Consider the following 23,943-nt stretch of genomic DNA (forward strand, 5'->3'; position numbering starts at 1 on the left):
GAGCTGTTCTGCTGAGATCCTTTATTTAAATTTGCTGACAAATAGAGGCGATGTATAATACAAACCTCAAACTTAAGTGGTCATGTGATCAATTTATTCTCACAGAAGGCTTTGATGTTTTACGGCGGGGCCCATTTTAACATGGGGAACATGAACGCTCATTTTCAGGCTGTTGGTGTGATGAAAAATCTCAAATCAAAGACCGTTTCGGTGATTCTATAAACCGGCCACAGAGAGAAAGTTTGACATTTCAAACCAATTTTTAGAATAAAACAATTCGAACCAAAATGATTGTGAAAACAAGACACATGGCTTGATAATGATGTCTGCTCCAACATAAATACTGAACTTTAGAGGTTCTGGGCCATGTTCCAGCCTTTCTAGAGCAACAGAATGTCTGCATTACCATACCATGCTTATGCTAACATGTGGGGGCACCTGTTAAAACAATTCAAAATAAAAAATAGCACTTTTGCCCCCATGAATAAAAAGCTGCAGAGAACTAAATGGCGGGGATGGCAACTGACAGCGCTGGGCTACCAAACTCTTCTTTGTTGATTTTTAAAAACGTTTGATTTCGAGTCCATCAAATCCACAACATGCTTGTGTTAAGTGCAATTCAATTGCCATTTTCAGGAGAACTAGGCCAGGGCTCATAGCTGCGTCTGCTCAGGGTGGGCCGCCACATGCTCCAGTGGTTATAGGTCCGGCTCATCTCAGTGGTGGCTGGTGGTGACGGGGCGGGGCTGTTGACCAGGTCAGTCAGAGTTGTCGTATTGGTCGTTGAGGCAAAAGGGTGTAAGGTTGAATCTGCACTTGTTGACCAAATGGAGTTGCCAAAGGCTGAGGTGGTGGACCAGGGATTGCGGGTGTTTCCTAGGAGTGACTGAAACACAGCAGACAGCTTTAGGACACAACGGGCTGGAATCATCAGGTTTGAGTTGCCATTTATTGTTTGTGCAGTAGGGGTCGCTGTGGTGCTATAAAGGTATAAAGCTAAAAAGGTCACTGTTACTGGAAGGTCAGAGAGTTTCTGACCACTGAGGCACGAGACTTCCCTTGTCATGCTTTAGGTTGCGCTGAAGGAGCTTAAGCATCATAGAACCTAGAACACCTGGTTTCCACACACGGACATTTGGAGCCTGGAAATCCAATCAATGCGCTTCCCGACAAGAACCTCTGCTCTCTGGTTTGCTCTAAGGCTCCTCCTTCTGTTTATTTATTTATTTTCAGTTTACTGAGGGAAAACACTGGACTGAAAATAGACATTTGTTGTCGAATTTAGATAGACAGCAGACAGTGTGCTAGCTAAAACAAGCTAACAAGCGACGAGTGAGCTAAACAAACGACTTGCTCGACCCCCAAAGCTCTCCGATGTGGTCCAAGTGGACATTCTCCATGTTTAGGTGTCGAACAGCAAGAGAAATTAGTACCTCACCATGGCCTAATGGACAGATCTTTATAAACAAGAGCATATTCTGCGTATTACATGAAAAACAGACATTGATATGTGGAAACGAGGTAAAGTGTGTGGGTCAGTGACAAACTGAGTTCCTACAGGAGGACGATGTCATAATTCAAAGCAAAGAGGGGATCTTACTGCGGTCGGGGCGGTGGGCGAGCTGGAGCTGCTGGGCCAGGAGTGCAGGGAGTCGCTGCTCTGCATTTCCCAGATGGAGGGGGGTACCGTGGTGAATTCAGGCCAGCTTTGCTGAGGCTCTGATGACTTGGGGAGATTCATTCCACTGAAGACTAGAAAGAACAAGACACACTTCTGTTGGGTCCAGGAACTCAACCGCAACAGTTCCACCAGTTCCTCGACATTCTTTGTTAGCAGCTGGTAACCTGCACAGGTCACGTACCTCCAGTCAGGTTGAAGGAATTATTGGGCCCAAAAGCAGAGAAGGAGTTGGCAGAGTGGAAGTTTGGACTACTGACTGGGTCCATGGGACTCCATAATCCAGAGCTGTAAAGAGACATTTATTAGTAAAATAATGTGTGTTTATTAGCTCCTGTTAAATTCTGCAGTTGTTGGTCGGTTTATGTACATTTAAGCATCTTCTAGGTGAGAATATGAGCCAGGCTAAGTCAGGAGATTGTAAATCTGACTCCAAACATCATACTGAACAAATTGGAGTCAAGTCAAGAGAGGTAACGTGCTGCCCTACCGCGTGACGCCAGGCTACCTGTCAGAGCTGTCACTCTCCACTGATGTCATGTGTGCCAGGCTCTTCCCTTGGTTGTCAGATTTACTTGGTCCAGAACCACCTGACGAGAACAGAAATGGTTGTAACCGCTTGTGAACAGAGGACACACTTTGACCACCTGTTCATTATTCTGTATTTACCCGGGCTTTTGTCATAACCAGCAGCCACAGCAGCAAAGGTGGGATTGCCGTTTTTGCCAGGGAGTGGTGCAGATGTAGACACTTTATTTCCTGGGGCCTTCTTCTGGTTTACCTCACTGCAGACACAGACATGGACTCTTGATTGGATTCTAGTTGAGTTAGCAGTGCAACAGTTTACTGTACTTTAAACTCTAAGTACCTGTTGCTGTTGAGGACGCTGCTGTAGCTGCCACGGGACAGTAAGCTAGGGGAGGTGGGTGGAGGGGAGCAGGTTCCCGCAGTGATGGACCTCTTCAGGAAGGGATCTGCGTTTAACGTCTGGAGGGAGATCTGCTGAAGACTATCTGCTTCTGCATCGAACAATAAATCAACCTGATGGTCAGGCGGCAGCAACATGACCACGTTGAGACATGAATGGAATCCAGGGTCACACTTACGGACGCTGTTTTTGGAGAGAGGGACATCCCATTCTGGAAAAGCAAACTCCTTCTCACCCTCAGAGCTGCTGCTGTGGCCCAACTCTGGCACGGAACCACTGGACAGCAGTTTGGCCAACAGAGAGGGGCGCCCGTCCTCCAGTTTTCCATCCACTGCCAAAGCAAGCAGATATCATTAACACATTGGGTCCCAAAACAAAACGTAACTAAACCAAAAATACTTACATCTGGGTTTCTGCAGGGGGCGTGTCTTTGGGATGTTGTTGAGGGGGTGGAGAGTTTTGGATGTGAAGCTCTTGCGTTGCTTGTTCTCCAGCGGGGTTACGTACGGCAGCTCCAGCGAACTGCAAAGAAAACCAATTAGTCAGGCAGGACCACAACTCAAACTATGCTGGACGCCACCAGCGATGACATAAACAGACCTGGATTTTTCGGCTTGGTTCTCCTTCTTTGCGGGTCCCTCTTTCTTTGTTTTGGGTTTGCTGAGGAAATTTGAAGTTTCTTCTTTCACTTTTCCTGGGATGACTGTCCTTCCTTTCTTTTTCACCGGTTCCTGGCAGAGTTAGAATAACATCCCTGCTGTGTTTACTTCCACACTGACTGTTTATTTCATTCCACAGTAAATGCAAACGAATGAGCTCCACTCCTACATACACAGACTCCTGAGTCACTGTTCTTTACCTCTTTGATGGTGGTCTCCACATCTGGATTGGAGGTCTCTGTAGTCGTGGAGGAGCTGTCGTCATTGTCAGCCAGGTTATCCTTCAGCTCGTCTCCCTGAGTCTTTACTGTAGATTTCTTTTCTTTCTCCTCTTTCTTCCTCTGGGCTTTTGTTTTACCCCGCAGCTTCCCTTTGGATTCCAACACTGCACAAACACAACAGTGACACACACACACACAACAGTGACACACACACACACACACACACACAGACACAGACACAGACACACACACACACACACACACACCTCTGTGTAAATGATTATAGAGACATTTGCCGCTCCTTCTCTCTTTCTAAATGCAAACGTGTGTACCTTTGTTTTGTATTGACTGAGTGCTCGGCTCCTGTAGAGCTTCCGCATTGAGTGACTCTGGACGGTCGAGGTCGTTGTCCATGGCTCCAAGCAGGTTGGCATATTCAGTATCGTCGGGGCAAAGGTTTCTGTGAGGCAGCGAGGACCCGGCTAAACTGGGACTCTGAGGCTCCGGTTTGGTGCTCCGAGCTTTTCGGTTTGTGAGCTGGCAGGCAGCTGGAGGGTTTTCCTGGCTCAAGCTTGTGCTTCCTTTTGTCAGCTGAGAGGAAGTCGCTTGCATAGATGGGCGGCTGAAGCCGATCCTGGACCTCTTATCTTGGCTGTCTGAGTCTGATAAGGTACGGCTGTTACCTTGTCGACCACCAACCCTCGCTGCCCCGTTGCTGGACACATATAATCCTCTAGAGTTCTGAGGCGAGTCACTGTAATCGTTCAACCTGAAGACAGAGAGAGGTGTTCACTTGGACTGCACATGGTACCGCTGCCCTCTGTAGTTGCGTCTTCTGCTAGTCACAGTGAGGTTGACGTGGCTACTCTTCCTCGTGTCACCAAAGTCCATTCTTTTATCAATATGCGTTACATTCCTTCCCTTTCTTACATTCAAGGACGGTTGAAAACTCTGCAAATATTTGCCAAACTAGTTCAGTTTGAGTCACCATTTGTCTGATGTAAGAAGTCATTGTCTGATGGGACACCTAAAGTCACCTTATCAAACCTTATAAGTGTTTTTGATTGTCTTTGAAAATGTCTGAAAAAAAGTAAATATCCCAAAGTCTGGGATATTAAAAACTGGCCCAACAAAGCACTGCAGTCACAGTCTGTGTTCATTTACTTTTTTAAAAAGGCGAATGCAAAGAGAAAGCAAACTGAGAAAAGCCACCGATTTGGTTGTGAGACAGCTGCGTTTCTGCCTGCCTCTGGTTAAACCTACACTAATGTGAGGGCAAACTGGTGCCAACAGGGCCAGGCTCTGCTTGTAGGCATCACATGTAGTAAATAACCGAAGAACAGTTAAGACATGTCTTCTCTATGAGTGAAATGTAAGGTGAGATGTCTTATATCCAATGTCTTTCTCAGGAGGGGAAGACCTACTTGTTGACCGTGCGTGGGACACTTACTTTGAATCGCTGTGTAGTTGCACAATGTCCCTGAGATTAAATGGTCTCCCTGTCTCCAATGTGGAGTTGGACTCCACAGACACACGTCTCTTGAAGGGCTCCCATATGCTTTGAGCCTCCAGGTAGGCAGTAGCGATGACCAACAGAAACATGGAACTGAACAGACATCAACGACATCAAAATATGAACCTCTGAAATGAAGTTTTACAGAACACAAATGTGTGTGTGTGTGTGTGTGTGGGGGGGGGGGGGGTGTCTTTTTTCCCCTCTAAAGATCAGGTGGCAGGGCTCCAATGCTACACTCACCTCATAATAAGACACACAATGATCCAGAGCTCCAGCTCCCAGCTTGGTCTAGGGAGGGTTTCTGCACATCCTGCCAGCATGTGGTAGGGTAAGGAGGCGTTCAGGACAAACACAAACTCGGAGCCACCGCATGTCACCAATTTCAGCTCCCGGATCACTCGAGAAGAGGTGAAATCAGGTGTAAACCTGTGAAGGGGGAAATGTTTAGGTTGAAAAGCTTGTTCACAACAATAATGAGAACTAAACAAACTGTAACAAGTTGTCTTGATAGCACTTTACATGTAACCATAGCAACCCATGACCCATGGCCTTAATAACCTGTAACACTTGGCGACCCGTAACACGTGATCTTAAATCACCTGTAACATGTGACCTTAATAACCTGTTACACATGACCTTTATAACATGTAACACGTAACCTTAATCACCTGTAACATGTGACCTTAATAACCTGTAACACTTGGCGACCCGTAACACGTGACCTTAATAACCTGTAACACTTACCGACCCGTAACACGTGACCTTAATAACCTGTAACACTTGGCGACCCGTAACACGTGACCTTAATAACCTGTAACACTTACCGACCCGTAACACGTGACCTTAATAACATGTGACCTTAATAACCTGTAACACTTGCCGACCCGTAACACGTGACCTTAATAACATGTGACCTTAATAACCTGTAACACTTACCGACCCGTAACACGTAACCTTAATACCATGTAACACGCAACATTCATTACCTGCTCTACAAGCCTTAATTACCTGCACGGCGTGGCCACAGAGTGGAAAATGGTATCATAAGTAGAAGTCAGGTGAGGACAGAACGGAGCCTCTCAGTGATGCAACTGAATTCATCAGGTTGAATTCATCTGAACAAAAGGCTCATTCACAGTGCTTGTCCTTAACTGACTAACCATTTTTACAGTCAACATGCCTGAGGTCAGCCGAGGAGCAAACCTGTTTTTTTTTTTTTTTAATGAACGAGCATAGCTCACGTTCCTCTACTGCGGCCATTTTTTAAAAACAGCATTGGCAACAAACTGAAGTTGAATGTTTACTCTGTCTCCGCGAGGACTGATGAGGGCAAAAAAACCTAATCTGTTTTTGCTTACATGGACTGATGATAAAACATTTTATAGCTAATCACATGTGACAGTTTGGAAATCTTGCAGGAAAGGAGGAGAGAGCCCACCAATACTGGAGAGTCGCTGGGAAGAGGACAGTTGAACCCTTGTTGCCATGCCAACAATGCCAGAAGGGTGTATTACATGGAATAGTTTAGCATTATTAGTAAACCATTATGCATCATGGCTGTGAGTGTGTGCATATGCTCTTTTCCTGTCTTTCACCAAGCAATCACCATCCATACTGGCTACAGTTCGTGGTGCCAGAGACTTCAGGGAGGCGCAGGTCTGCCTGCCTGAGCTCGTTTACACGTTGTTCATCTTTGTAATGCTTTAACAATCAGAACAGATGACAATACTGTCACAGTGCACAAAACTTATGCTTCTGATGACCATCCCCATGAGATCCAAGGGACCAGGAATTCCTGGATAGGGATGGATCTGTGTGTGTCTTGGTCTAAAATCTCCAGACTCCATGTTATCCATCTCCACTGGGAATAATTACCACAGGTAATTTATCCAGGTAACTTGAACTTTTTTTTGTTTTGCAGGCATGAGACACCAGCTCAAAGTGTTTTTAGAGTCTTCTTTCAGTGGTGTGAGTCTCGAGTTGATGTGGTGTGACACACACACACACACACACACACACACACACACACAGATGGTGCATTGGGCCTGGAAGAGACGCCCCTCCTGTAAACCTGGACTTAACCAGTCACATACCAAACTGTGCTACTCATAATGTGACGGCTGGACAGCTCCACCCTGAGAGGGAGCCGGTGAGTGGAAAAACACAGACACTAAAAAATATAATTCATAAAGACATAACTGGCATCACCTACCGAGATGAGGTTTCCAGCTCTGCCAGTCAAAATATCCCAGCTAGCTGAAGTTCAACAGAGGATGAATCAAACTAGTGACTAACATCTTTCACTGTATGCAAATATGCCTCATTTTCAACGTGCCTGGACTAACATGAATAAACACAAGAAATAATCAGGATGTGAACAATCGCAAGCTAGACTTGGACTGCTAAACTGCTCATTAATTAGCATTAAATTAACATTAAAACATTTTTCCTAACGCATAATGAGCTTTGATGTCAAACAACCCATATTACAGTCAGTCAGCTGTTCAAACCGGACCATTCCAATATATGGTCGGTACGTTCTTCTTGTGGCGTGCCAGAGCCTCACTGACGCGCACACAAAATATGGAATGGAGCCATTAATGATATTAATTTGTTTTACTGCTTACCTTTGATTACAAATCTACATGTCTGCTGTGAATGGAGGCCACCCAACTTAATACTGCAAACTGTTATTGGAAATGGCCCCGACACACCTAGACAGGTCAGACGAGGCACCACACAATCAGCGTTGAAGTGACTGTGTTGTCAGGTTTGAAATAGACACCTCATTTCAGTTACACTTCTGTCCACTTTGTTGGGTAAAATTTTGTGGCGTCTGCAGCAGCTTAGTGTTTTCACGGATAAACTAAGCTAACCTTTTACATCTAAATGGGTCGAACAGCTAAAAAGATAACAGTCATGCAGTTGTACTCTCAACTCAGCCTGTGACCATGTAAGCAGAGCGTCTTCAGAGGCCGTCACACTGCTGCCTCTCCAATACTGCATTACCGGAAAAAAAAAAGTCCAGCCGAGAATATTCAGGGTTCCCCTGCTGTGGTGTAAAAACCGTTTTGTGTTTTCACACCTCACAAGGAAAACAGTCCAGTCATGCATTTTGAAGGGTGATTCGAACTTTAAATGATGAAGGAAAATAAGGCTGGAGGGGATCAAGCAGAAGCAGGAGGGAGACAGAGAGCCAATTCATCCTCTTATTGAAAGGCTCGCTTTGAGCCACAGAGGCTAAAGATGAGTATTAATAGAGCTTGTGGCCGATGGTGAGAGTGCACACACACACCAACACCCACCAACCCCACTATAGTTCTTATGCAGTACTCATGTTCTCATCCCTGATCTCGATGAACAGAGAGAGGGAGAGCGAGAGACAGAGACAGAGAGAGGCTGCTTCACTCACAGTATGATGAGGTCTTTTGAAGCATTTGGCTCAAGTGCAAATTCTTGACAGTTTAGAACTTTGAATCCATATCCTTCACATGCTTGCCCGTTGATTTCAGCTGATTGGATGGTGATTGGGAGCAGGCCTGTGTTCTCCACCTTAAATGTTCTCTTGAGAGTGAAATTCGGCTCCTTGACCTTTATTTCTAAAGAGAAAAAAAAAACGAGGAGACACTAATTAATGACATTTGATACAGTTATTATAATATTATTCCGATTATTTGGATTCCTGGGAAAAAAAAAACTGAATGTTCTCAATTTGTGAAGGCACAAGCACACAATCTTTGAAGTGATACTTCAACCGTAAGGTGTATTTTCCGTCTCAAGTACGTCCAAATAAATAGGTGTCTTGAGCTCACAAAGATGTTTTTGTTTTTTTTAAACCACTGCGTCGCTTCTTTTGGACTGCAGAGAGCCAGCTATATATGTCAAGCTTGAAGCCAATGATGCCCCATGGTTACCGATTACAAACAACATCAAAACTTTCCACATGCATTCGTTTACAAAAAGCATGGATAAGCATGAGTGGTCAACTAAGCGAGCTGAGATATTCGTGCTCATTCACACGACCATCGGGCACGATGTGCCTGACAGTTTGTAAAAGGACTTTTTTTTTTCCCCTGACAGTTTCGCTGTTGTTAGTAGTTGGCAGCTATGGAGCTCCTTGGCTTTGACCTTAAAGTTTATGTCAGTTTACTTGTTGGCGGTAATGATGGTGTGGGTAGCATTTTAGAAAATGGGAAGGGGATAAAATCTACCATGAGAGGAAAGGCAATATAATGGAGTTTGTCGCATTTCTAGAAAAATCTCGGTGCTGGCTACACAAATTATCCACCTCATTAAACGTGCTGATGTTGACAATTGATCAAATGTCGAAATGTTCTTCGCTATCCATTCAAAATGTTTAAACTCAAGTTCTGCGTAGAAGTGACCATGCTGATGTTTTCAGAGCGATGCCGTTTCATCTCGGTGTTGGTGGTAAATCAGCCATCACGCATCCCAAACTCACTCTCTGTGCAGTCTTTCAGCAGCGCCTCCGTCATCTTAAACCTCAGCGAGCTGCCTTGTCCTGGAGGCTTCCCAGCGACTTTCAGGCTCTCCGTTGCACCTCGCCCGTGAAGTATGATTGTGTCGATCACAGTCAGGTTATTCCTGAACAGATGACCCAACCATGCACACAATTTCAGAAGAGTAAAAAACAAACAAACAAACAAACCACATACTGGATGTGTGGCTCTGTTTGTTGCACTAAAATCAGACATTACCTGACTATGAGGAGGGAGGAGACGCTGTGGTTGCTGACGGGGGTGAAGCGCACGCTAAACGACTTGACTTCTCCAGGCAGTAGGAGGAGGTTATACACAAAAGGTCTGGTTGAACCCTCTACAAACCCAGTGCTGCTCTTCATTAGGGATGTCTGCCAAACAAACAAAGGGCCTGTTAAAGACAAACAGCTTCCACATGCTGCCTCAACCACAAACAAGAGGACTGTGATTAGCAGCTCTTCATACAAAGCAGCTGATTCTCTGAATTCCTGAATAATCGTCGCATCAATCATCGCTCTTGGAAGACTCACTTGATTTCTGTGAACTTGGAACTCCAAGGTGTTGGTGTCAATGTTGATGTTGGATAAGTTTCCTAATGGCAACCTGGAAAATACAATAGGGGGGGATCAATATACCTTTTTTTGGATCGCAACAGGAGAAGATGAAGAGGGAAAACCGACTTCCCACCTGTCAGTGAGCTTGCCAGAGAACACAGAAGGGTTTGGTAAGAGCGCCAAGGGGAGAACTTGGACATAGACGGGAACATCGGCAGGATTCTGCAGAGTAACCTCCTCATCCTTAAAAAACAGACAGATGTCCGGCCTCAGTTCACATCACTGAACTTTAACAACACCTTTAAACATTCCAGCTTGCGTTCGTGTGTGAGTGCACACTTGCAGCCACAAGAGGAAAATAGTTTTCTACTCACAGAGGAACTGTTTGTGTTGGTCAGAGGGAAAGTGATGCGTTGGGAAGAGTTGACCAAAGAGGGCCAGGTCAGATGGGCGGTTATTTTAGCTTGCACGTTCTTCTGAAGGTCTGTGTTGACTTCAAAGACCGCTTCAATCCTTCAGTGAGAAAAGACAAATGTTGAGGCCTTCAGTAAATAAGCCATGGGTCTGAAACCTAGCGTAAAACCCTGACGTGCTTACTTATGTCCGGAGTGCTCTTTCAACTCTCTCCACCGTCTGAGAAGTTTCTGGTGAAGGTCAACATCAGCATCCCAAATATCCTCCTGTAACGCCAGCCCGTGGGGCTTGGACTCAGCTGTGAAAGACATCCATTTACATAAATATATATCACTGCGTGACACGTGAAAGTGACTAAAATCACCAACACTTACATTTAAGCACAAACGGCAGTCCCACATAACAGTGATCACCACACTGCAAGCTGGCGTCAAAATAAATATTAGCCACCTGTAAGACATGGAAGAAAGAAAATATATTCACGTCTGTGAAAAGAAGACATGCTAATCCGGCTCCGCGAGATGAGGGACAACCTTAGTTTTACGTCTGGGTTCCAGCTCATCTTTGTTGTTGCGGAGCCGTTTGTAAAAGAATCGTATGTCTTCTGTCAGGGAGCGGATCTGCTGCAACCGCACTTTCTGAGTAAAAGAGCTCTGGATGCTGAAGCTTTGGTGGACAACTTTCCCCTAAAGAAAAAAACAGCCCAGAAAACACAGACAGGCGTCACACCTTAATCTTTCAACCTTGAAATAGAACACATCCAAAAAAAGCTCTGAGTTACTTACGGGAAATGAGGGTGGCAAGACGATGTGTTTGGGCGAGCTGTTTAATGTTCCTACTGCGATGAGCGCTTTCACCGGGATGGTTAAAATCTGAGGGATGAGAACAGTTCGAGTTCAACCAGAAGCTGAAGTGAGCTAAATAAATAAATAAGATTGTGGACCCACCTCATAGTCAGTAGTAATGTGTATGGCTCCATCATACATCCCCTCCAGGGCCTTGGCCACTAATGTCACTCTGAACACTGCATAATAGCCAGATGCTAATATCACCTGTGTCAAAACAAAAAATAGACCAGTTAGGTTTACAAAGCAGCCAAGCTAAACAAGCTGATTTGACACTTGGAAAAAGGTGTTCAACACTGACTCGCTAGGAAACTCAAGGCCAAAACCTACAACCATGTAAATCTTTGCCTCGCTCAGGGGAATATTGTGGCTTCGTGATGCTTGCGTGACCTGATGCAGACACATTTGTTATTCCTACCAGTGACGAGTTAGTTAGGGCTGGATTAACATAGTGGGATGTTTAGGACACCAATATCTGTTTGCAAATCCAAAAGAGTTTGGTGACATATGTGTATTTTGCCACAGTCACTCAGAGCCAAAAACAACTTCTCACATGCACACATTCAAGTCTATTGTTGAAAAAGAGAAGAGTGATGTTACACTGGCAGGATGTGGAGGACGAAGCATAAAATGTTCAGATTCCTTGTATCTGATAATAACCTGACCACAATGTCATGCGCTTTCATTTGTACTGACAGATTTGACCAGAGCTGACTCAATCTGTCGTTCTTGTCTGACATGTTGTGCAACAGGCTGCAGCAGCGTAAAGGTTCCGTGGTCATTAAACTATGAAAAATTCTTTTGAAGGAATCTTAACTGATTAAATTTTTTTTAAAAAAGAAGATTTTTTTTGTTTTATTTTTACAAAACCTTATGAAAAAACAAAAACCTTCAAAAGATGTCAGTGGTGCTTGTGCAACATCCAAACTACATTTTTTTCATGTCTCCTGATGTTTGTCCCGATGAACAGTTTTTTTTTTAATGCAGCTCTAATCATGTACAGGAATAAATAAATGAGGAACTAATATTCACAGATAAATAAATATTTTGATGAACTGGGAAGAACGTAAACCATATTTGAGGTTTGGGACACAGTTAGGAGCAAACTGATGCTCCTATTATGCTTTCTGTGCCCCCCTGCTGCTGTCCACACATAAAATATTAGTAAATCCAGACAGAGATGTAGGAGATTTGCACCAAATTTAGCGCAGCTTACAGCTAAAAACGTTATTTGGATTGACACCACGGAGTTCTTACTGTTTTGTGAAGGGAGGCTGAAATGTTCTGCAGCTCCCGCAGGCGACTCAGAGCCACCGTTGAGTTCCCTCTCTCAGTCTTCAGCAGCTCCATGGAAAGACTGTCTCCAGTGACCAACCAGGACTTGATCTCCAGCTGCAGGACAGACAGAGACCTGTGATTTTTTTGCCCCATCTTTGACCCCTGCATGACTTCCTTTAAATTACTCAACCAAAAACAATTTTTCCTCTATGATGCAACATCATAAAACACTTGTACTCAGAGGATCATGTCTTACACAACACGCTCAACGGTACTGAGAAATGCAATGGACAACATATCCAAGTGGCAGCCAGCTTGTTCTCACCTCTATAGGGTTACTGTTGACCACCACAAATGTGATGTAGCTGGTGTCTGTAGCGCTGCGAACACCGAAGTCCAGGAGGTTCTCCTTCAGACTGGGAGGTAGCACCAGTGTCTGTTCACGCAAGGGAGCAAGAAAAAAAAAAATCATGATATCTACTAACAGTTGGGGGTTTGATTCATGAAGAATCGCAACTGGCTTTTTTAGTCTTGAATTGATATATGGAGACTAACATGAAGTAATTATTCAAGTGCTTTTTCACGGTTCCTACATGTTATACAAGATGGTTTTGCGCAGTAACGGCTAAAATTTGCTATTTTAAGTTTATTTTACTTTCAATTTATTTTTAGTCTAGTGTAAATTTACCACTTTTAGATGTGGTCCAGGGTTTTGTAAGAACAGTGTGCGAGTTCACATTCATGCTAAGGATGTTATTCAAAGTTAACTTTCATTTTGGCTCAACATTTAAATGTCGTCCAGAAGGCCTCAAATTGTACAACTGGTTTAGTGTCAAAATGCAAGTAAGAATCTCAGTGAATTGCACAATTCACAATTTTTTGTAGAATTGCAAAAATAAAGATAAACCAAACTGAGCAGAGTATGGTGATAGTCACGAGATGAGTGCATCTTTCCAACCCAAAATCTATGAAATACAGTCTAGATAGGAACGTACAGTGAACAAACTCAGATTTAAAATGACAAAACATGTTTCCTTTGTGTACCTCCAAGAAGCCGGTGTAGGCTCTGACAGGTAGGTGGAACTTGGAGGCGTTTGTGATGAGCAGGATGTTGCTGTCTATGTGAATGGAGGGTCGGACCGGCCGGAAGAGGAGGGAGAAGATGTAACGTGACTCATGGGGGGGGATAAGGATGGGTGCAGTAAAGTTCTGCACCTACAACAAAAAAACAAGACTTGTGTTATTTGGGTTTCTGTGAACGCACACGCAGCATTTTACAAAGTGAATTGTGATGATATTTACGTTGAACATGGTTTTGGCTTCCTCGGGCAGGGACACGTTATGTATCCGGATCGCAAAATTGAAGGCATTTGTAAGAAAAATGGGTCGGTCCACTGGGTCAACGGGGCTGTCTCTGATATGGAACAAGGTAGCTGTGTGGTCAAAGCCCAGGTAGCTGCCACAAGACAGAATATTCTGGTCAGAAAAAAAAAAAAACCCAAACCCCACAGCTTTCTAGAGAATGATTGACAGATGAGCATCTAGTGCACAAAACCACTCACCCCTCTAAAACTTCTGCCTGGTATGGGATTTCAAGCTTCGAGTAGGTCTTTTCTTTTGCTTTAACAGTTATTTTACCAAAGAACTGAAACGGTCTTCTTGCTTTTGAGGCTGTAATGAAGAACACGATTGAAAGGTCTGATAAGAGTGCTAAAAACAGCAGCAGCAGAAAGGAAGTTGAATAATACTCAGAAAGGAAGAGATTTTTTTAAGAGCCAAACTTTTAAAACTGGATGTCTTGATATGTTTTATAATATGCACATACGTACATGCGCACGCACACACATCCACCACCACACCCACCCACCCACCCACCCACGCCCCACAAACTCGTATTATTTGTTTTCACACTTTCACTGGGGTGTAAGAGTTTCAAGACGGAAGTCGATACAAAACATTTTGTGCGCTCAACAGAAACTGACTCCTTCTAAAGATGACTTTTTTCAATTTTCTGTCAGTAAAGGTTTAGGAGGAAACACACACACTGCACTTCCTCACACTTGACTCATTGATGTCTCCATGGTGGGGTGGTGGAACGCCAAGGGTGAATATATTTTTATTCTGAGTCCTCAAAGGACTGATTATAAGTAACAAGCTTAGTTGATGCAAGAAAGATTTCCTCAAGCAAACATAAAATACATGTATGTGTGCAACTGAAAGTATCCAACAAGAAAGATAAGCGAGAGAATAAATTAGAAGGACATGAAAAGAACAATAAAGCTACATTCCAAACTTACCATCAAAACTAATAGTTGCCACTTTGGTATATCTGCTCTCTCCAGCTTTCAGTGTCACTGCTTTGAAATCTATTGTGACGGCTTCATTTGATGGCGTTGTACGTACACTCTGCAAAATATATATGAAGCATGATGTCACTAAAGGGTTAAGATGTGCTGACTTAAACTGCTAAAGGATACCTACTGTAATTGGAACATCTTTTGTTCCAGAATTCAAAAGGTGTAGATTAAGGAGTTTGGGGCGATCTGTCATCCAGAGCAGTTGAAGGAGAAGAAAAACAGCGGAGTGAGCAAAGAGAGTGATAGAAAGACATGAAAATGCATCATGTAGGAGGAGGAGGAGCCTCTACCTTGTGACCGCAGCGTACCAAAGTCCAGCATCTCTGTAGAGGAGTATATACCCGGCGCTGCATACAGGAAAAGAAACACAAACTTTACATAGACGTTCACAGACAAGCTGCTGTTAACGAAAGGTGAGAACGATTTGACAGCACACCTGACGTGACCTCCACCTCGACAGGAAGGATGATGAACTGGTCCTCGTTGGGGGCATTGGTTTTGATTCGAATGAAAGCTGTGTGGTTGTCCACATCTCTTGACGAGAAGCTGGCTCTCATCACCCCCTTCGTCTCAAATGGAGGAATCTCCTGAGGAGGAAAGGTTAGCATGGATGACTGCAGCTCCACCACCTTCACCACTCATCTAGACATCCCCTCAGAATAAGCTGAAGTACAAATACTGGAACACTCACCCATAATTTTCCAGTGCCTCCTTGTTGACCTGTTGGAAGTTCTAGATGTAGATCCCCGCCACTTGAGTACATCTCAACTACCTGGAGCAGGACAGGAAGAAGCAACACACACACGATGCACATTAAATCAATAACTCGAAATGAACCGACTGTTAAAACAGCAAACATAAGAAATGTTCAAATTTTATCAAGAGAGATTTTAAAAGGGAAAATTTAATGCACATTTTGAGTTCTGAATTTTTTTTACTCTGGGACTCAAGTGGACCAGGTTTGGATAATTCAAAAGAGTGAAAAAATTAAATGTTTTCATCTTGAACAGAGCCATTGTGCAGCTGCTGAAACGAGCCATTTTAGCTCCTTTATCTTTAAGGTGCTTCTCCTGTCCTTCACAGTTCACACACACAGTTCTTGTGAGCACCTTCTCACCTGTCCTACACAACCAAAAAAACAAAACAAAAAAAAGAACACTATGAATAATGGACAATGTCCAAAAACTTGAAAAGTGGTTTGAGTGATTCAAAAACTTCCAGCAGCGCAAGTTCACATCGTGGAAAACATTCCTGATGAGCAGACGTCAGAGCCGTCTTGCTACTGAAACCTATGCCACTTTTCAAACAATACCTCACCTGACAACTGTTGTTGCCCTTCAAGTAGTCACAAATAGGTGTGTCAAGCTCACAGTCACATTTGCTCTCCTTCATCACTTCCTTCTGAGTCGAGAATGCAGTATAAACCAGTCACATGAGGCACAAAGACATGGACGATGCACAGGAGAGTCGGTAAACTGATGTTTCTGACCAGCTCTGCTGTTGTTAGCAGTCAGTCACAGTTAGCGTCAAGCTAAATATACATGGCTGGCCCATACTGCAATCAGAGAGGTGATGAGGGACATTTTATATATACTTATATAACCTATGTATGTAACCTATGTGTGATACCTGAAAGGGAAAAAAAAACACTTCAAGTGAAGTATCACATTAACATGAATATCTGAAATTGTGACAGATTATAAGGAAAATTACCAGATTACCTGCAGGGGTTCACTGTAGGGGTTGTGGATGTTTATTAGAGGTGAGAAGCTGCTATTTACTGGAACTCGTGCCCCTACAAAGGGACGGAGTCGGTAGGGGTTTGGGATGCCGACCCCAAAAACCTGCAGGAAGGAGACAGAAGCAAAACATTAGCCACTTGGACTACTGGTTACACTGCAGAAGGAATACGGCATAATTTCTGCTCTGTACCTGGTATGTAAACACTCCATGATGTGATGTATTAATAAATAAGGTGTTTTCTACATTCCCAACTACTCGAGCGAGAAACACAACATCAAATGATGTGTTTCCTCCTGGTGGAATTATCTGTTGAGGAGACAAATGAAAGACGTTTCAGATTAATGCACATTTACTGACCTCCTGCACAGCAGAGTTAGTTATCCTTTAAGATCCTAAAGCTGCCCACACCAGGGACACTCACAAGTCCCTGACCTCAAGTTGTAGGTCTCTGATTTCAAGTCTTAAGTCAAGACTCAAATCTGTGACCTCAGGTCTCCAATGCAATATGAAAAAACATTTTCTTTTAATCTAATAACTTTTACTTTTCCTCCTGACAACCTACAGCTACAGTATGGAGACAGTGGACAGAGGAAACAACATCACTCATCTTATCAAAACACACCGCTGTAATAAAGTTTAGCCTCCCTCCTGAGCAATAACGCTCGGAACGTACCAATGGTGGACAGCTGTCTGATGCCACAAGAGGAGGCAAACGTTAAACATGTTTGGTCATGACTGACCTATCAGGATGCCTTGAGGAGCCTCATCAAGTTTGAGATGGCCAATCCTCCATCCTTTCTTTCCTACAATTTGCACTTCACAGTTCATTTGTTCTGAGTCTGAGTGAATTTGTCATGACCAAAGGATGTGACACATGACAGTCAGGTTACAGTCAGCTATGTGGGAGCAGATGATAAACACATAATGATGCATGCGCACTAAGACGAAGTTGCGTCTGACATATTTTGAGGTTGAGTCCCAAGTCACTGTGCGTGTGTGATGCAAGTGCAGGTTCCCATCTCTGGACCACACACAATCAGAGGTGAAGCCACTCACTCTTCCCCTATGGCCGTCCGACTAGATGAAACCTTGGTTTTTCTGAGTGCGGCACTCAAAATTCAAACAATTTCGAGGTCATTATTTTGATCTCAAGTCAAAATCGACAGGGGAAAAAAGAAAATCATTATTCACAGTTCATGACTTGTAGAGCATCAAATTTACAAGTCTTGGCAGGGACGTCAACTCATGGCTAAATGCCAGAAATCAGCTGGGGCAACCAGGTTTATGAAGGGTTCACAAATCCAATGCTAGAGGTAATTTAGCTTCATGTAGCTGTCAGCTTTTGATGCTTTATCCCAATGCGCCACAAAGCTGTGGGCCTGACCTTGCAATGAGGAAAGGGCAAATCATGTCTTTTATGAGAGGACATCTTGGCCCTTCACCACCCAACCTTAAGGTTCAGCACTATGACAACATTACAGCTTCACAAGAACTTCAGCATTTTGGTGAAGAGTATGGTTGCCAGAAGTGACTTCTTTTTAATTCTATTTTCTGAAGGTCAGTGTTTTAAACGGTAAAACAGAGGCATCTTTTGAGAAAGGAATATCTAGTTGATTCTGTGTAGTTCGATGTCCTTCACCAACAAGTAACTACACACAAGAGAGCAAATGTTCTGGCGTTATCTCAGCCACTGCAGAACAGAATGTTTTCTCAGAAATGTAGATAGTAAAGACAAAGAAGGCCCAGGGAATTTAGAAACACTGCTTACACTAGCATCACTACCTCAGGGGCAAAAACATTCATGACAGGGAATGCACACCCTAAGCTGCGTGGTATCCAATTATAGAACAAAAGTGTCCGAAACAAACCTTCCACCAGGAGAAAAAGAAAACACATTTGAGCTGCAGTTCATGTACAGCGATCAGTTCACCAAAGATACTTGTAAAAAGTCAGTATTCACACCAAATTGGTTCAGTTTTTCAGCGGACACTATTATCCCATGATGTCTGAGCAGATATTCAGAGAGTTCCAGGGACATTAGAAAAGAAGTGAAGTAAGTCTTATATTTGGTGCTATGAGGGTCCATGACCTGGCTAATTTCAACATATCTTCATAGCATATAAATACAATGACTCTTAAACTGTAATGTGAGAGGTGTCACTAAACGCGACAGCAACTCGACACTGCAGCGCCCCTCGATTCGCCTTCAGAGCAGGTTTCAGCTCATTGTTCAGCCATTTTGCTGTAACTGCTTTCGTTCACTCTCACTAATCGTAACATGTTGTATAGCTGCAACAGGCAGCTGTTTTCAAAGGCAAAAAAAATCTCAAAAAAAACAGCACCGCACACAAACCGCCAAATGTCAGACAGACGTAGCTGTTGAGCGGCTGGTGGAACACAGTGCCAGGTATTTCCCTCAGGAGACGGAAGAGAGCTGTCCAGGTGGACAGACACACAACTATGGACAACTTCAACTGAGTGGTACTGTTGCCCCTTAACTGTGTCTGTATGTGCAAATAACCAACTGTTCAATATCTAAATTTAAATGTCATTAAATGTCATTGTGCAGGATACTTTAAGAGGATGCACATTCCTAAGCTTAACATTGGCTGTGTTCTGAGACAGTTCAATACTCCTTTCTTGTACTTTCAAACATCCACAGCAATATTAGAGGTGAGTCTTGGCGAGGACTTCATGACTCCATACACGGGGCACAATGCCATTCTATCACCATGTGATAACTATTGCAATACTGCGCACAATAAATTACAAAACAATTTCTAAATAGAACTCAAACTATACCTTGCTCTGTACCACCAGGATTCACAAACTTAAATCGAAATGATTTCATCCAAATTCAAATTAATAAACTGGAATGCAGTATTTGAGCAATATTTGTTAAACTGCAGAGCATCGTCAACATTTTTTGTGAGATATAGTTCCTGCAATTCCAGCAATTGAGCACAAAAAAAAAAAAATGCCCGGCCCTAAAGAGCATGGAGTATCTACATCAAAATATTATTAGTAACACAAGATACATTTTGGACAGAAGGGAAGCCAATGAAAGATGTGACCACCCACAGATCTCACACGATTGGTGCCTTCAACACAGTTACTATGAGCTGTTGTGTTTACGAGACATAAAAATACATACATAAAATATACAGTAAAAATACCAAAACATAAAAAGGTGGTTTGTAGTAGGAATATAGCATCGGGCATTAAGGGTCACATGACTGCTCTGAACCCTGCAGGTTTTTCAGTATACAGAGATGAAGCATCCTAAGATGCCCTCTGACATTAGGTTCTATTTTTGTGTCATGCTCACCCCAAGTTCAATTAATGTGGGTTGGCCCATTAAAATTTAAATAGAGAATAATAGTCATAAAAACAGTAGGATAAAGGACAAGCCTACAGACACAATTCTATCTACGCTCAGTGTAAACAGCCTTCATAGAAACTGTTGAAACTCTCATGACTGAGGGCCTGAGGTCATATTTCCACTGACTTACGTAACACTCCATATCTTGCATATCTTGCATATATATATATATTTTTTTTAAATATATATTTTCCACTAGAAAGCACAAAACTCTGGTCTTTGGTGATCTGCGTGTCACCAGTAATATACACTGTAGTCGGCTACATCAGAAAGATATCTTTTGTGCACTACTGCAAGTCACAAAGATGTGGGAAGTCACACGCACAACATGACAATGAGATCTTTTTTTATCAAAACCAGCCAATAAATCAAACCAATATGTCAGTTTAGAAGACTGACATATTACAGCAGTTCAGGGAGCTCACCGTAGCAGGTAGTACCAGGCTCAGGCAGTGCCAAATGTTCCTAAATTATTCTAAAAAAAAATTGTCCCGGTCAGAGCACTGAGTAACTCTGATAGAGACGCAACATCCAGCCAGTCTATATAATTTGATTTCTCTTGTTTTGAATCAAGTTAAAAAAAAAACCTCAGCAGCCTCAGAGCCGGTGCTTCAATGTCTTCTTGTGTGCTCCGTCAAGGCCACGCAGCACGCGCACACACAGGGACACACACACGCCATCTGTTTTCTGTGCATCTTCAGGGATCACATTATAATTCAAAGGCTCCATCAGTGGGTTCAAATATGCAGTTAACACTGAGCAATGGGCTTAATCGTGTTGTTATGACGGACAGCCAGAGCTCTGATGTAACAGATATCAGGGGATGGCATCATCTGATGATACAATTCACATTCCACTCAATTATTTGGAAACCGGCTCTGGGGCGAAATATCTTTTGCTGCTTGTCAGCATCCATAAAGCATGAGACCAGTTTGCTCATAGTAACTGAGATGACTATTGTTAATACAATGCAGCTCAACTATTTCTTGCGTTTGTCCTCATCTCATGAGGGGGAATAAGCAGCCGTTTTGGTTTTTTTTGTCAAAGGTCAGAGAGAGATCTCAATCGGAGTGGGGAGGACTTTTGTAAAGAACGAACCAGTATTTTCTGTAGTCAGGCTCCCCACTAAATTTTTTTTCCTTTGCACATTTTAAGCGCATTTATTAGAACTACAACAATCTCGGCCAACTTTCAAACATCACCATCTAAACGACACAACTCCCTCACAGTTATGTGTGCAGCAAATGTGCTTTGAGTGACAGGGCTTGAGCTTCCTGAGCAGGAAGTCACATGCATGTTAGAATTCTTTATTTTTTTTTTTTAATCTATGCAAACCACAAAGTTGTTTCACTAATTTTTAGGGCGCCTTGCAAGGCAAAAAAAAAAAAAAAAAGAAGTCTCCTAATAAAGTGTTATAAACCAGATGTTTCTGTTCTGTCTCTTTAAACGCTGACAGAGACAACAATCCCCAGAGATCTTTAGTGTCTCCACATGTTCCAGTTGGATTAGCGTTGGGATTGCCAGTGTTACCGTCAAGGTCTATATGCTGTTTGCTTGCCTCTTGTAATCTTTATAGAAGTGTAAGACTGAAAATATCAACTCCAATAAAAGCAGAGAAACACAAAGCGCAAACGTCAGCGAACGCTACAGCACTCGTCCACTACTGTTTACAAACGGCTCACTGTTAACAGAAGCAGGAGGGACCTATGCTAATTACATTATATGGTAGGACTCCACACACAGCCTTGTGACTGCAGAGGAGTTGAAAAGGTTAGCACTCTTTACATGTCTTGATTTCCAAGGCTTGTTGAAGACAAAGATGAAGTGTGATGAGACTGATGGATGGGAGACAGAAAGGAAGAAATCAAAGCTTTCAAAGAAGCATTCAACTTACCCTGTTCTGGAAAAAGGATGCATGAAAATGTGCTGTTGTTGCTGATATTGATATCAAACTAATTTCTTCTGTGCTAGGATTATGTAAATAAACTTTCTCCATTTTTGGCATTCCAACAGGCCTGTGAAGAGAGGACAGAAACAAGATAAAGGACACACATTGGTCTCAACAACTAACCCTCAATTTAAAATGGAGCCATTAAATACTTAGACAGTATAATTCTTTTCATCAAATTTGATTGTATTTATATCCAGAGTAAGAAATGGCTTTAATTTATCATCGACCTCTCAGAGACAGTTATTCAGGGTTCACACACATTTATACCAACTAATTTCCATGATTTTTGTGACTGTCATTTCTTAGAAACGTCTGTTTGATGCTTTCACATCAAAAGCAAAATCCACATCAAAACTAACCAGTGTACTTTTAACTCAAATAAAGGACAAGCTAAGAGGTTTGATACAATATAAACATTCATTAAAGTAAATCAAAAGATTTTTCTTTGTTCATGCTAACTGAACCACATTAACTGCAAGAATAAAACTAATTTCCATGACTTTTCCTAAATGTTCTGGGTTTATTCATTTCTCAGAAATGTTTCCATGCCTGTTAAGTGTTCATGTCGTATTCCCTGACTTTTCCAGGTTTTTTTTACAACCGAATGAATCCTGCTGTTTCATTTTAAGAAAAGAAAAAAAAAATACTGAAAAAAAAAAACATAAAGTTAATCAGATTAGATTTGTCTCCAAGTTTTCAGAGCAATTTAAGTGTAAAAGTGGGCAAGTATTTTCAAGATGATAAAAAAAAAGTAAGGAAGTCTGAGAGAAGGCCAACAGGTTTGGCAGAACCTGAAAATATTTCGACACATTTCATGAAAAACATCACCTTCCTGTTTGAACAGAATAAGAGGTACCGGTAGTTAGTTTTAGAGTTGAGAGTATTTCTAGTTAAATGAACCCACAACAGTGGCTTGGCTTGTTGTTAACTATTGAAAAAAACACAACCAACTCACACCTTCCAGGCACTTTGTATCATTTCTGTTTGGTGTGGAGCAGAACATCAGAAACACATCAGAGATTAAAGTAACAATGTCCTGTTATTCGTTTTACTGTACTTGTGCTCACTGTCGAGGTATCTGTACTTTACTTGACAGTTTATTTTTCTGACATTTTACTTTTCCTCCCGACATGTTATCACTTGATTAACACTCGCCAACACTTACACAGACTGAAGAGGACAATGCCCACCAGATGCTAAGCTCACTGACGACATATTTATGAGTATTTGAAAATCAATAAAGCGTAAAAAAGACTCATTCATATTTTACTTTCTTGAGTAGATTGAAAAGCCTGTGATTTACTTTGTCTTCAGTAAATAGTACAGTACCTTTAGCAGTCTTTTCTGACGCGAGTATCTGTACTTCTACTCAAGTAAAGAATGAGTTTCAGCAACTCTGAAATTTAGGATTTTTTAATGATACTCACTGTGCGCACACAATACATAATCATTCAACTTCTGCACAATACTGGCTAAATAACACAGCACATTAAATACTTACAGATTTCTTTCCTATCAATGCTAACTATTCAACATCGGCTATTTTAAAACTGGATCAGTTAAGGGGATTTTTAAAGAAGATTCATGAATGGCCCCTCCAATAATATGAAGACATTTTTCAAAAGCACATCTTAGGTTAGCTTCTGTGGCCTGATTTATGAAGACAGCTAAATCCAGTCCTGCTTTGATTTTACTCTGTGGTAGAGGGAGGGCTGAGGATTTCTCCAGCTTTTGTTTTTTTTTTTCCAGAGCTCGCAAAATACACGAGTAGCTGATAAGTGGATTGTTTATTGAGGCCATAGGACAGGGTAGCATAGGCTGAGACAGCTAGGTGTCTCCCTCATGTAGGTTACACTAGAGGCTGGGACAGGCTAGCAAACATGGGTAGACAACTGCTGTCAGAGTGGAATGTGCTCTA

At 42.5% G+C, this 23,943-nt stretch overlaps 1 protein-coding gene across 6 annotated transcripts in view; it reads right to left on the reverse strand.

Moving 5' to 3' along the window:
* Positions 1-11: 11 nt before the first annotated feature.
* tmem131 (transmembrane protein 131) overlaps positions 12-23,943 on the reverse strand; it is a 29,920-nt gene continuing 5,988 nt past the window's right edge. For 5 of the 6 annotated variants that reach the window (XM_086224873.1, XM_086224877.1, XM_086224878.1 and 2 more), the window contains exons 5-42: positions 21,969-22,089; positions 16,882-16,998; positions 16,671-16,793; positions 16,267-16,350; positions 15,641-15,721; positions 15,386-15,536; positions 15,240-15,296; positions 15,074-15,135; positions 14,890-14,998; positions 14,155-14,263; positions 13,895-14,048; positions 13,637-13,807; positions 12,918-13,028; positions 12,572-12,706; positions 11,417-11,521; positions 11,255-11,341; positions 11,003-11,155; positions 10,844-10,919; positions 10,653-10,767; positions 10,430-10,568; positions 10,189-10,298; positions 10,032-10,104; positions 9,721-9,872; positions 9,465-9,607; positions 8,415-8,601; positions 5,243-5,428; positions 4,937-5,092; positions 3,819-4,255; positions 3,466-3,650; positions 3,207-3,337; positions 3,010-3,128; positions 2,785-2,937; positions 2,547-2,697; positions 2,348-2,463; positions 2,187-2,268; positions 1,863-1,966; positions 1,601-1,752; positions 12-886 (exon numbers count right to left, since the gene is read on the reverse strand). In XM_086224873.1, coding sequence (XP_086080999.1) covers positions 620-886; positions 1,601-1,752; positions 1,863-1,966; positions 2,187-2,268; positions 2,348-2,463; positions 2,547-2,697; positions 2,785-2,937; positions 3,010-3,128; positions 3,207-3,337; positions 3,466-3,650; positions 3,819-4,255; positions 4,937-5,092; positions 5,243-5,428; positions 8,415-8,601; positions 9,465-9,607; positions 9,721-9,872; positions 10,032-10,104; positions 10,189-10,298; positions 10,430-10,568; positions 10,653-10,767; positions 10,844-10,919; positions 11,003-11,155; positions 11,255-11,341; positions 11,417-11,521; positions 12,572-12,706; positions 12,918-13,028; positions 13,637-13,807; positions 13,895-14,048; positions 14,155-14,263; positions 14,890-14,998; positions 15,074-15,135; positions 15,240-15,296; positions 15,386-15,536; positions 15,641-15,721; positions 16,267-16,350; positions 16,671-16,793; positions 16,882-16,998; positions 21,969-22,089 — 5,164 coding nt within the window. In that variant the 3' untranslated portion in view covers positions 12-619. The remainder of the gene's footprint in view (positions 887-1,600; positions 1,753-1,862; positions 1,967-2,186; positions 2,269-2,347; positions 2,464-2,546; positions 2,698-2,784; positions 2,938-3,009; positions 3,129-3,206; positions 3,338-3,465; positions 3,651-3,818; positions 4,256-4,936; positions 5,093-5,242; positions 5,429-8,414; positions 8,602-9,464; positions 9,608-9,720; positions 9,873-10,031; positions 10,105-10,188; positions 10,299-10,429; positions 10,569-10,652; positions 10,768-10,843; positions 10,920-11,002; positions 11,156-11,254; positions 11,342-11,416; positions 11,522-12,571; positions 12,707-12,917; positions 13,029-13,636; positions 13,808-13,894; positions 14,049-14,154; positions 14,264-14,889; positions 14,999-15,073; positions 15,136-15,239; positions 15,297-15,385; positions 15,537-15,640; positions 15,722-16,266; positions 16,351-16,670; positions 16,794-16,881; positions 16,999-21,968; positions 22,090-23,943) is intronic. The other variant, XM_086224876.1, reaches the window with a different exon arrangement.

Source organism: Aulostomus chinensis, chromosome 14, assembly GCF_037954235.1.
Source record: "Aulostomus chinensis isolate RoL2024-O1b breed Wild chromosome 14, RoL_Achi_v1.0, whole genome shotgun sequence".
Classification (NCBI taxonomy): Eukaryota; Metazoa; Chordata; class Actinopteri; order Syngnathiformes; family Aulostomidae; genus Aulostomus; species Aulostomus chinensis.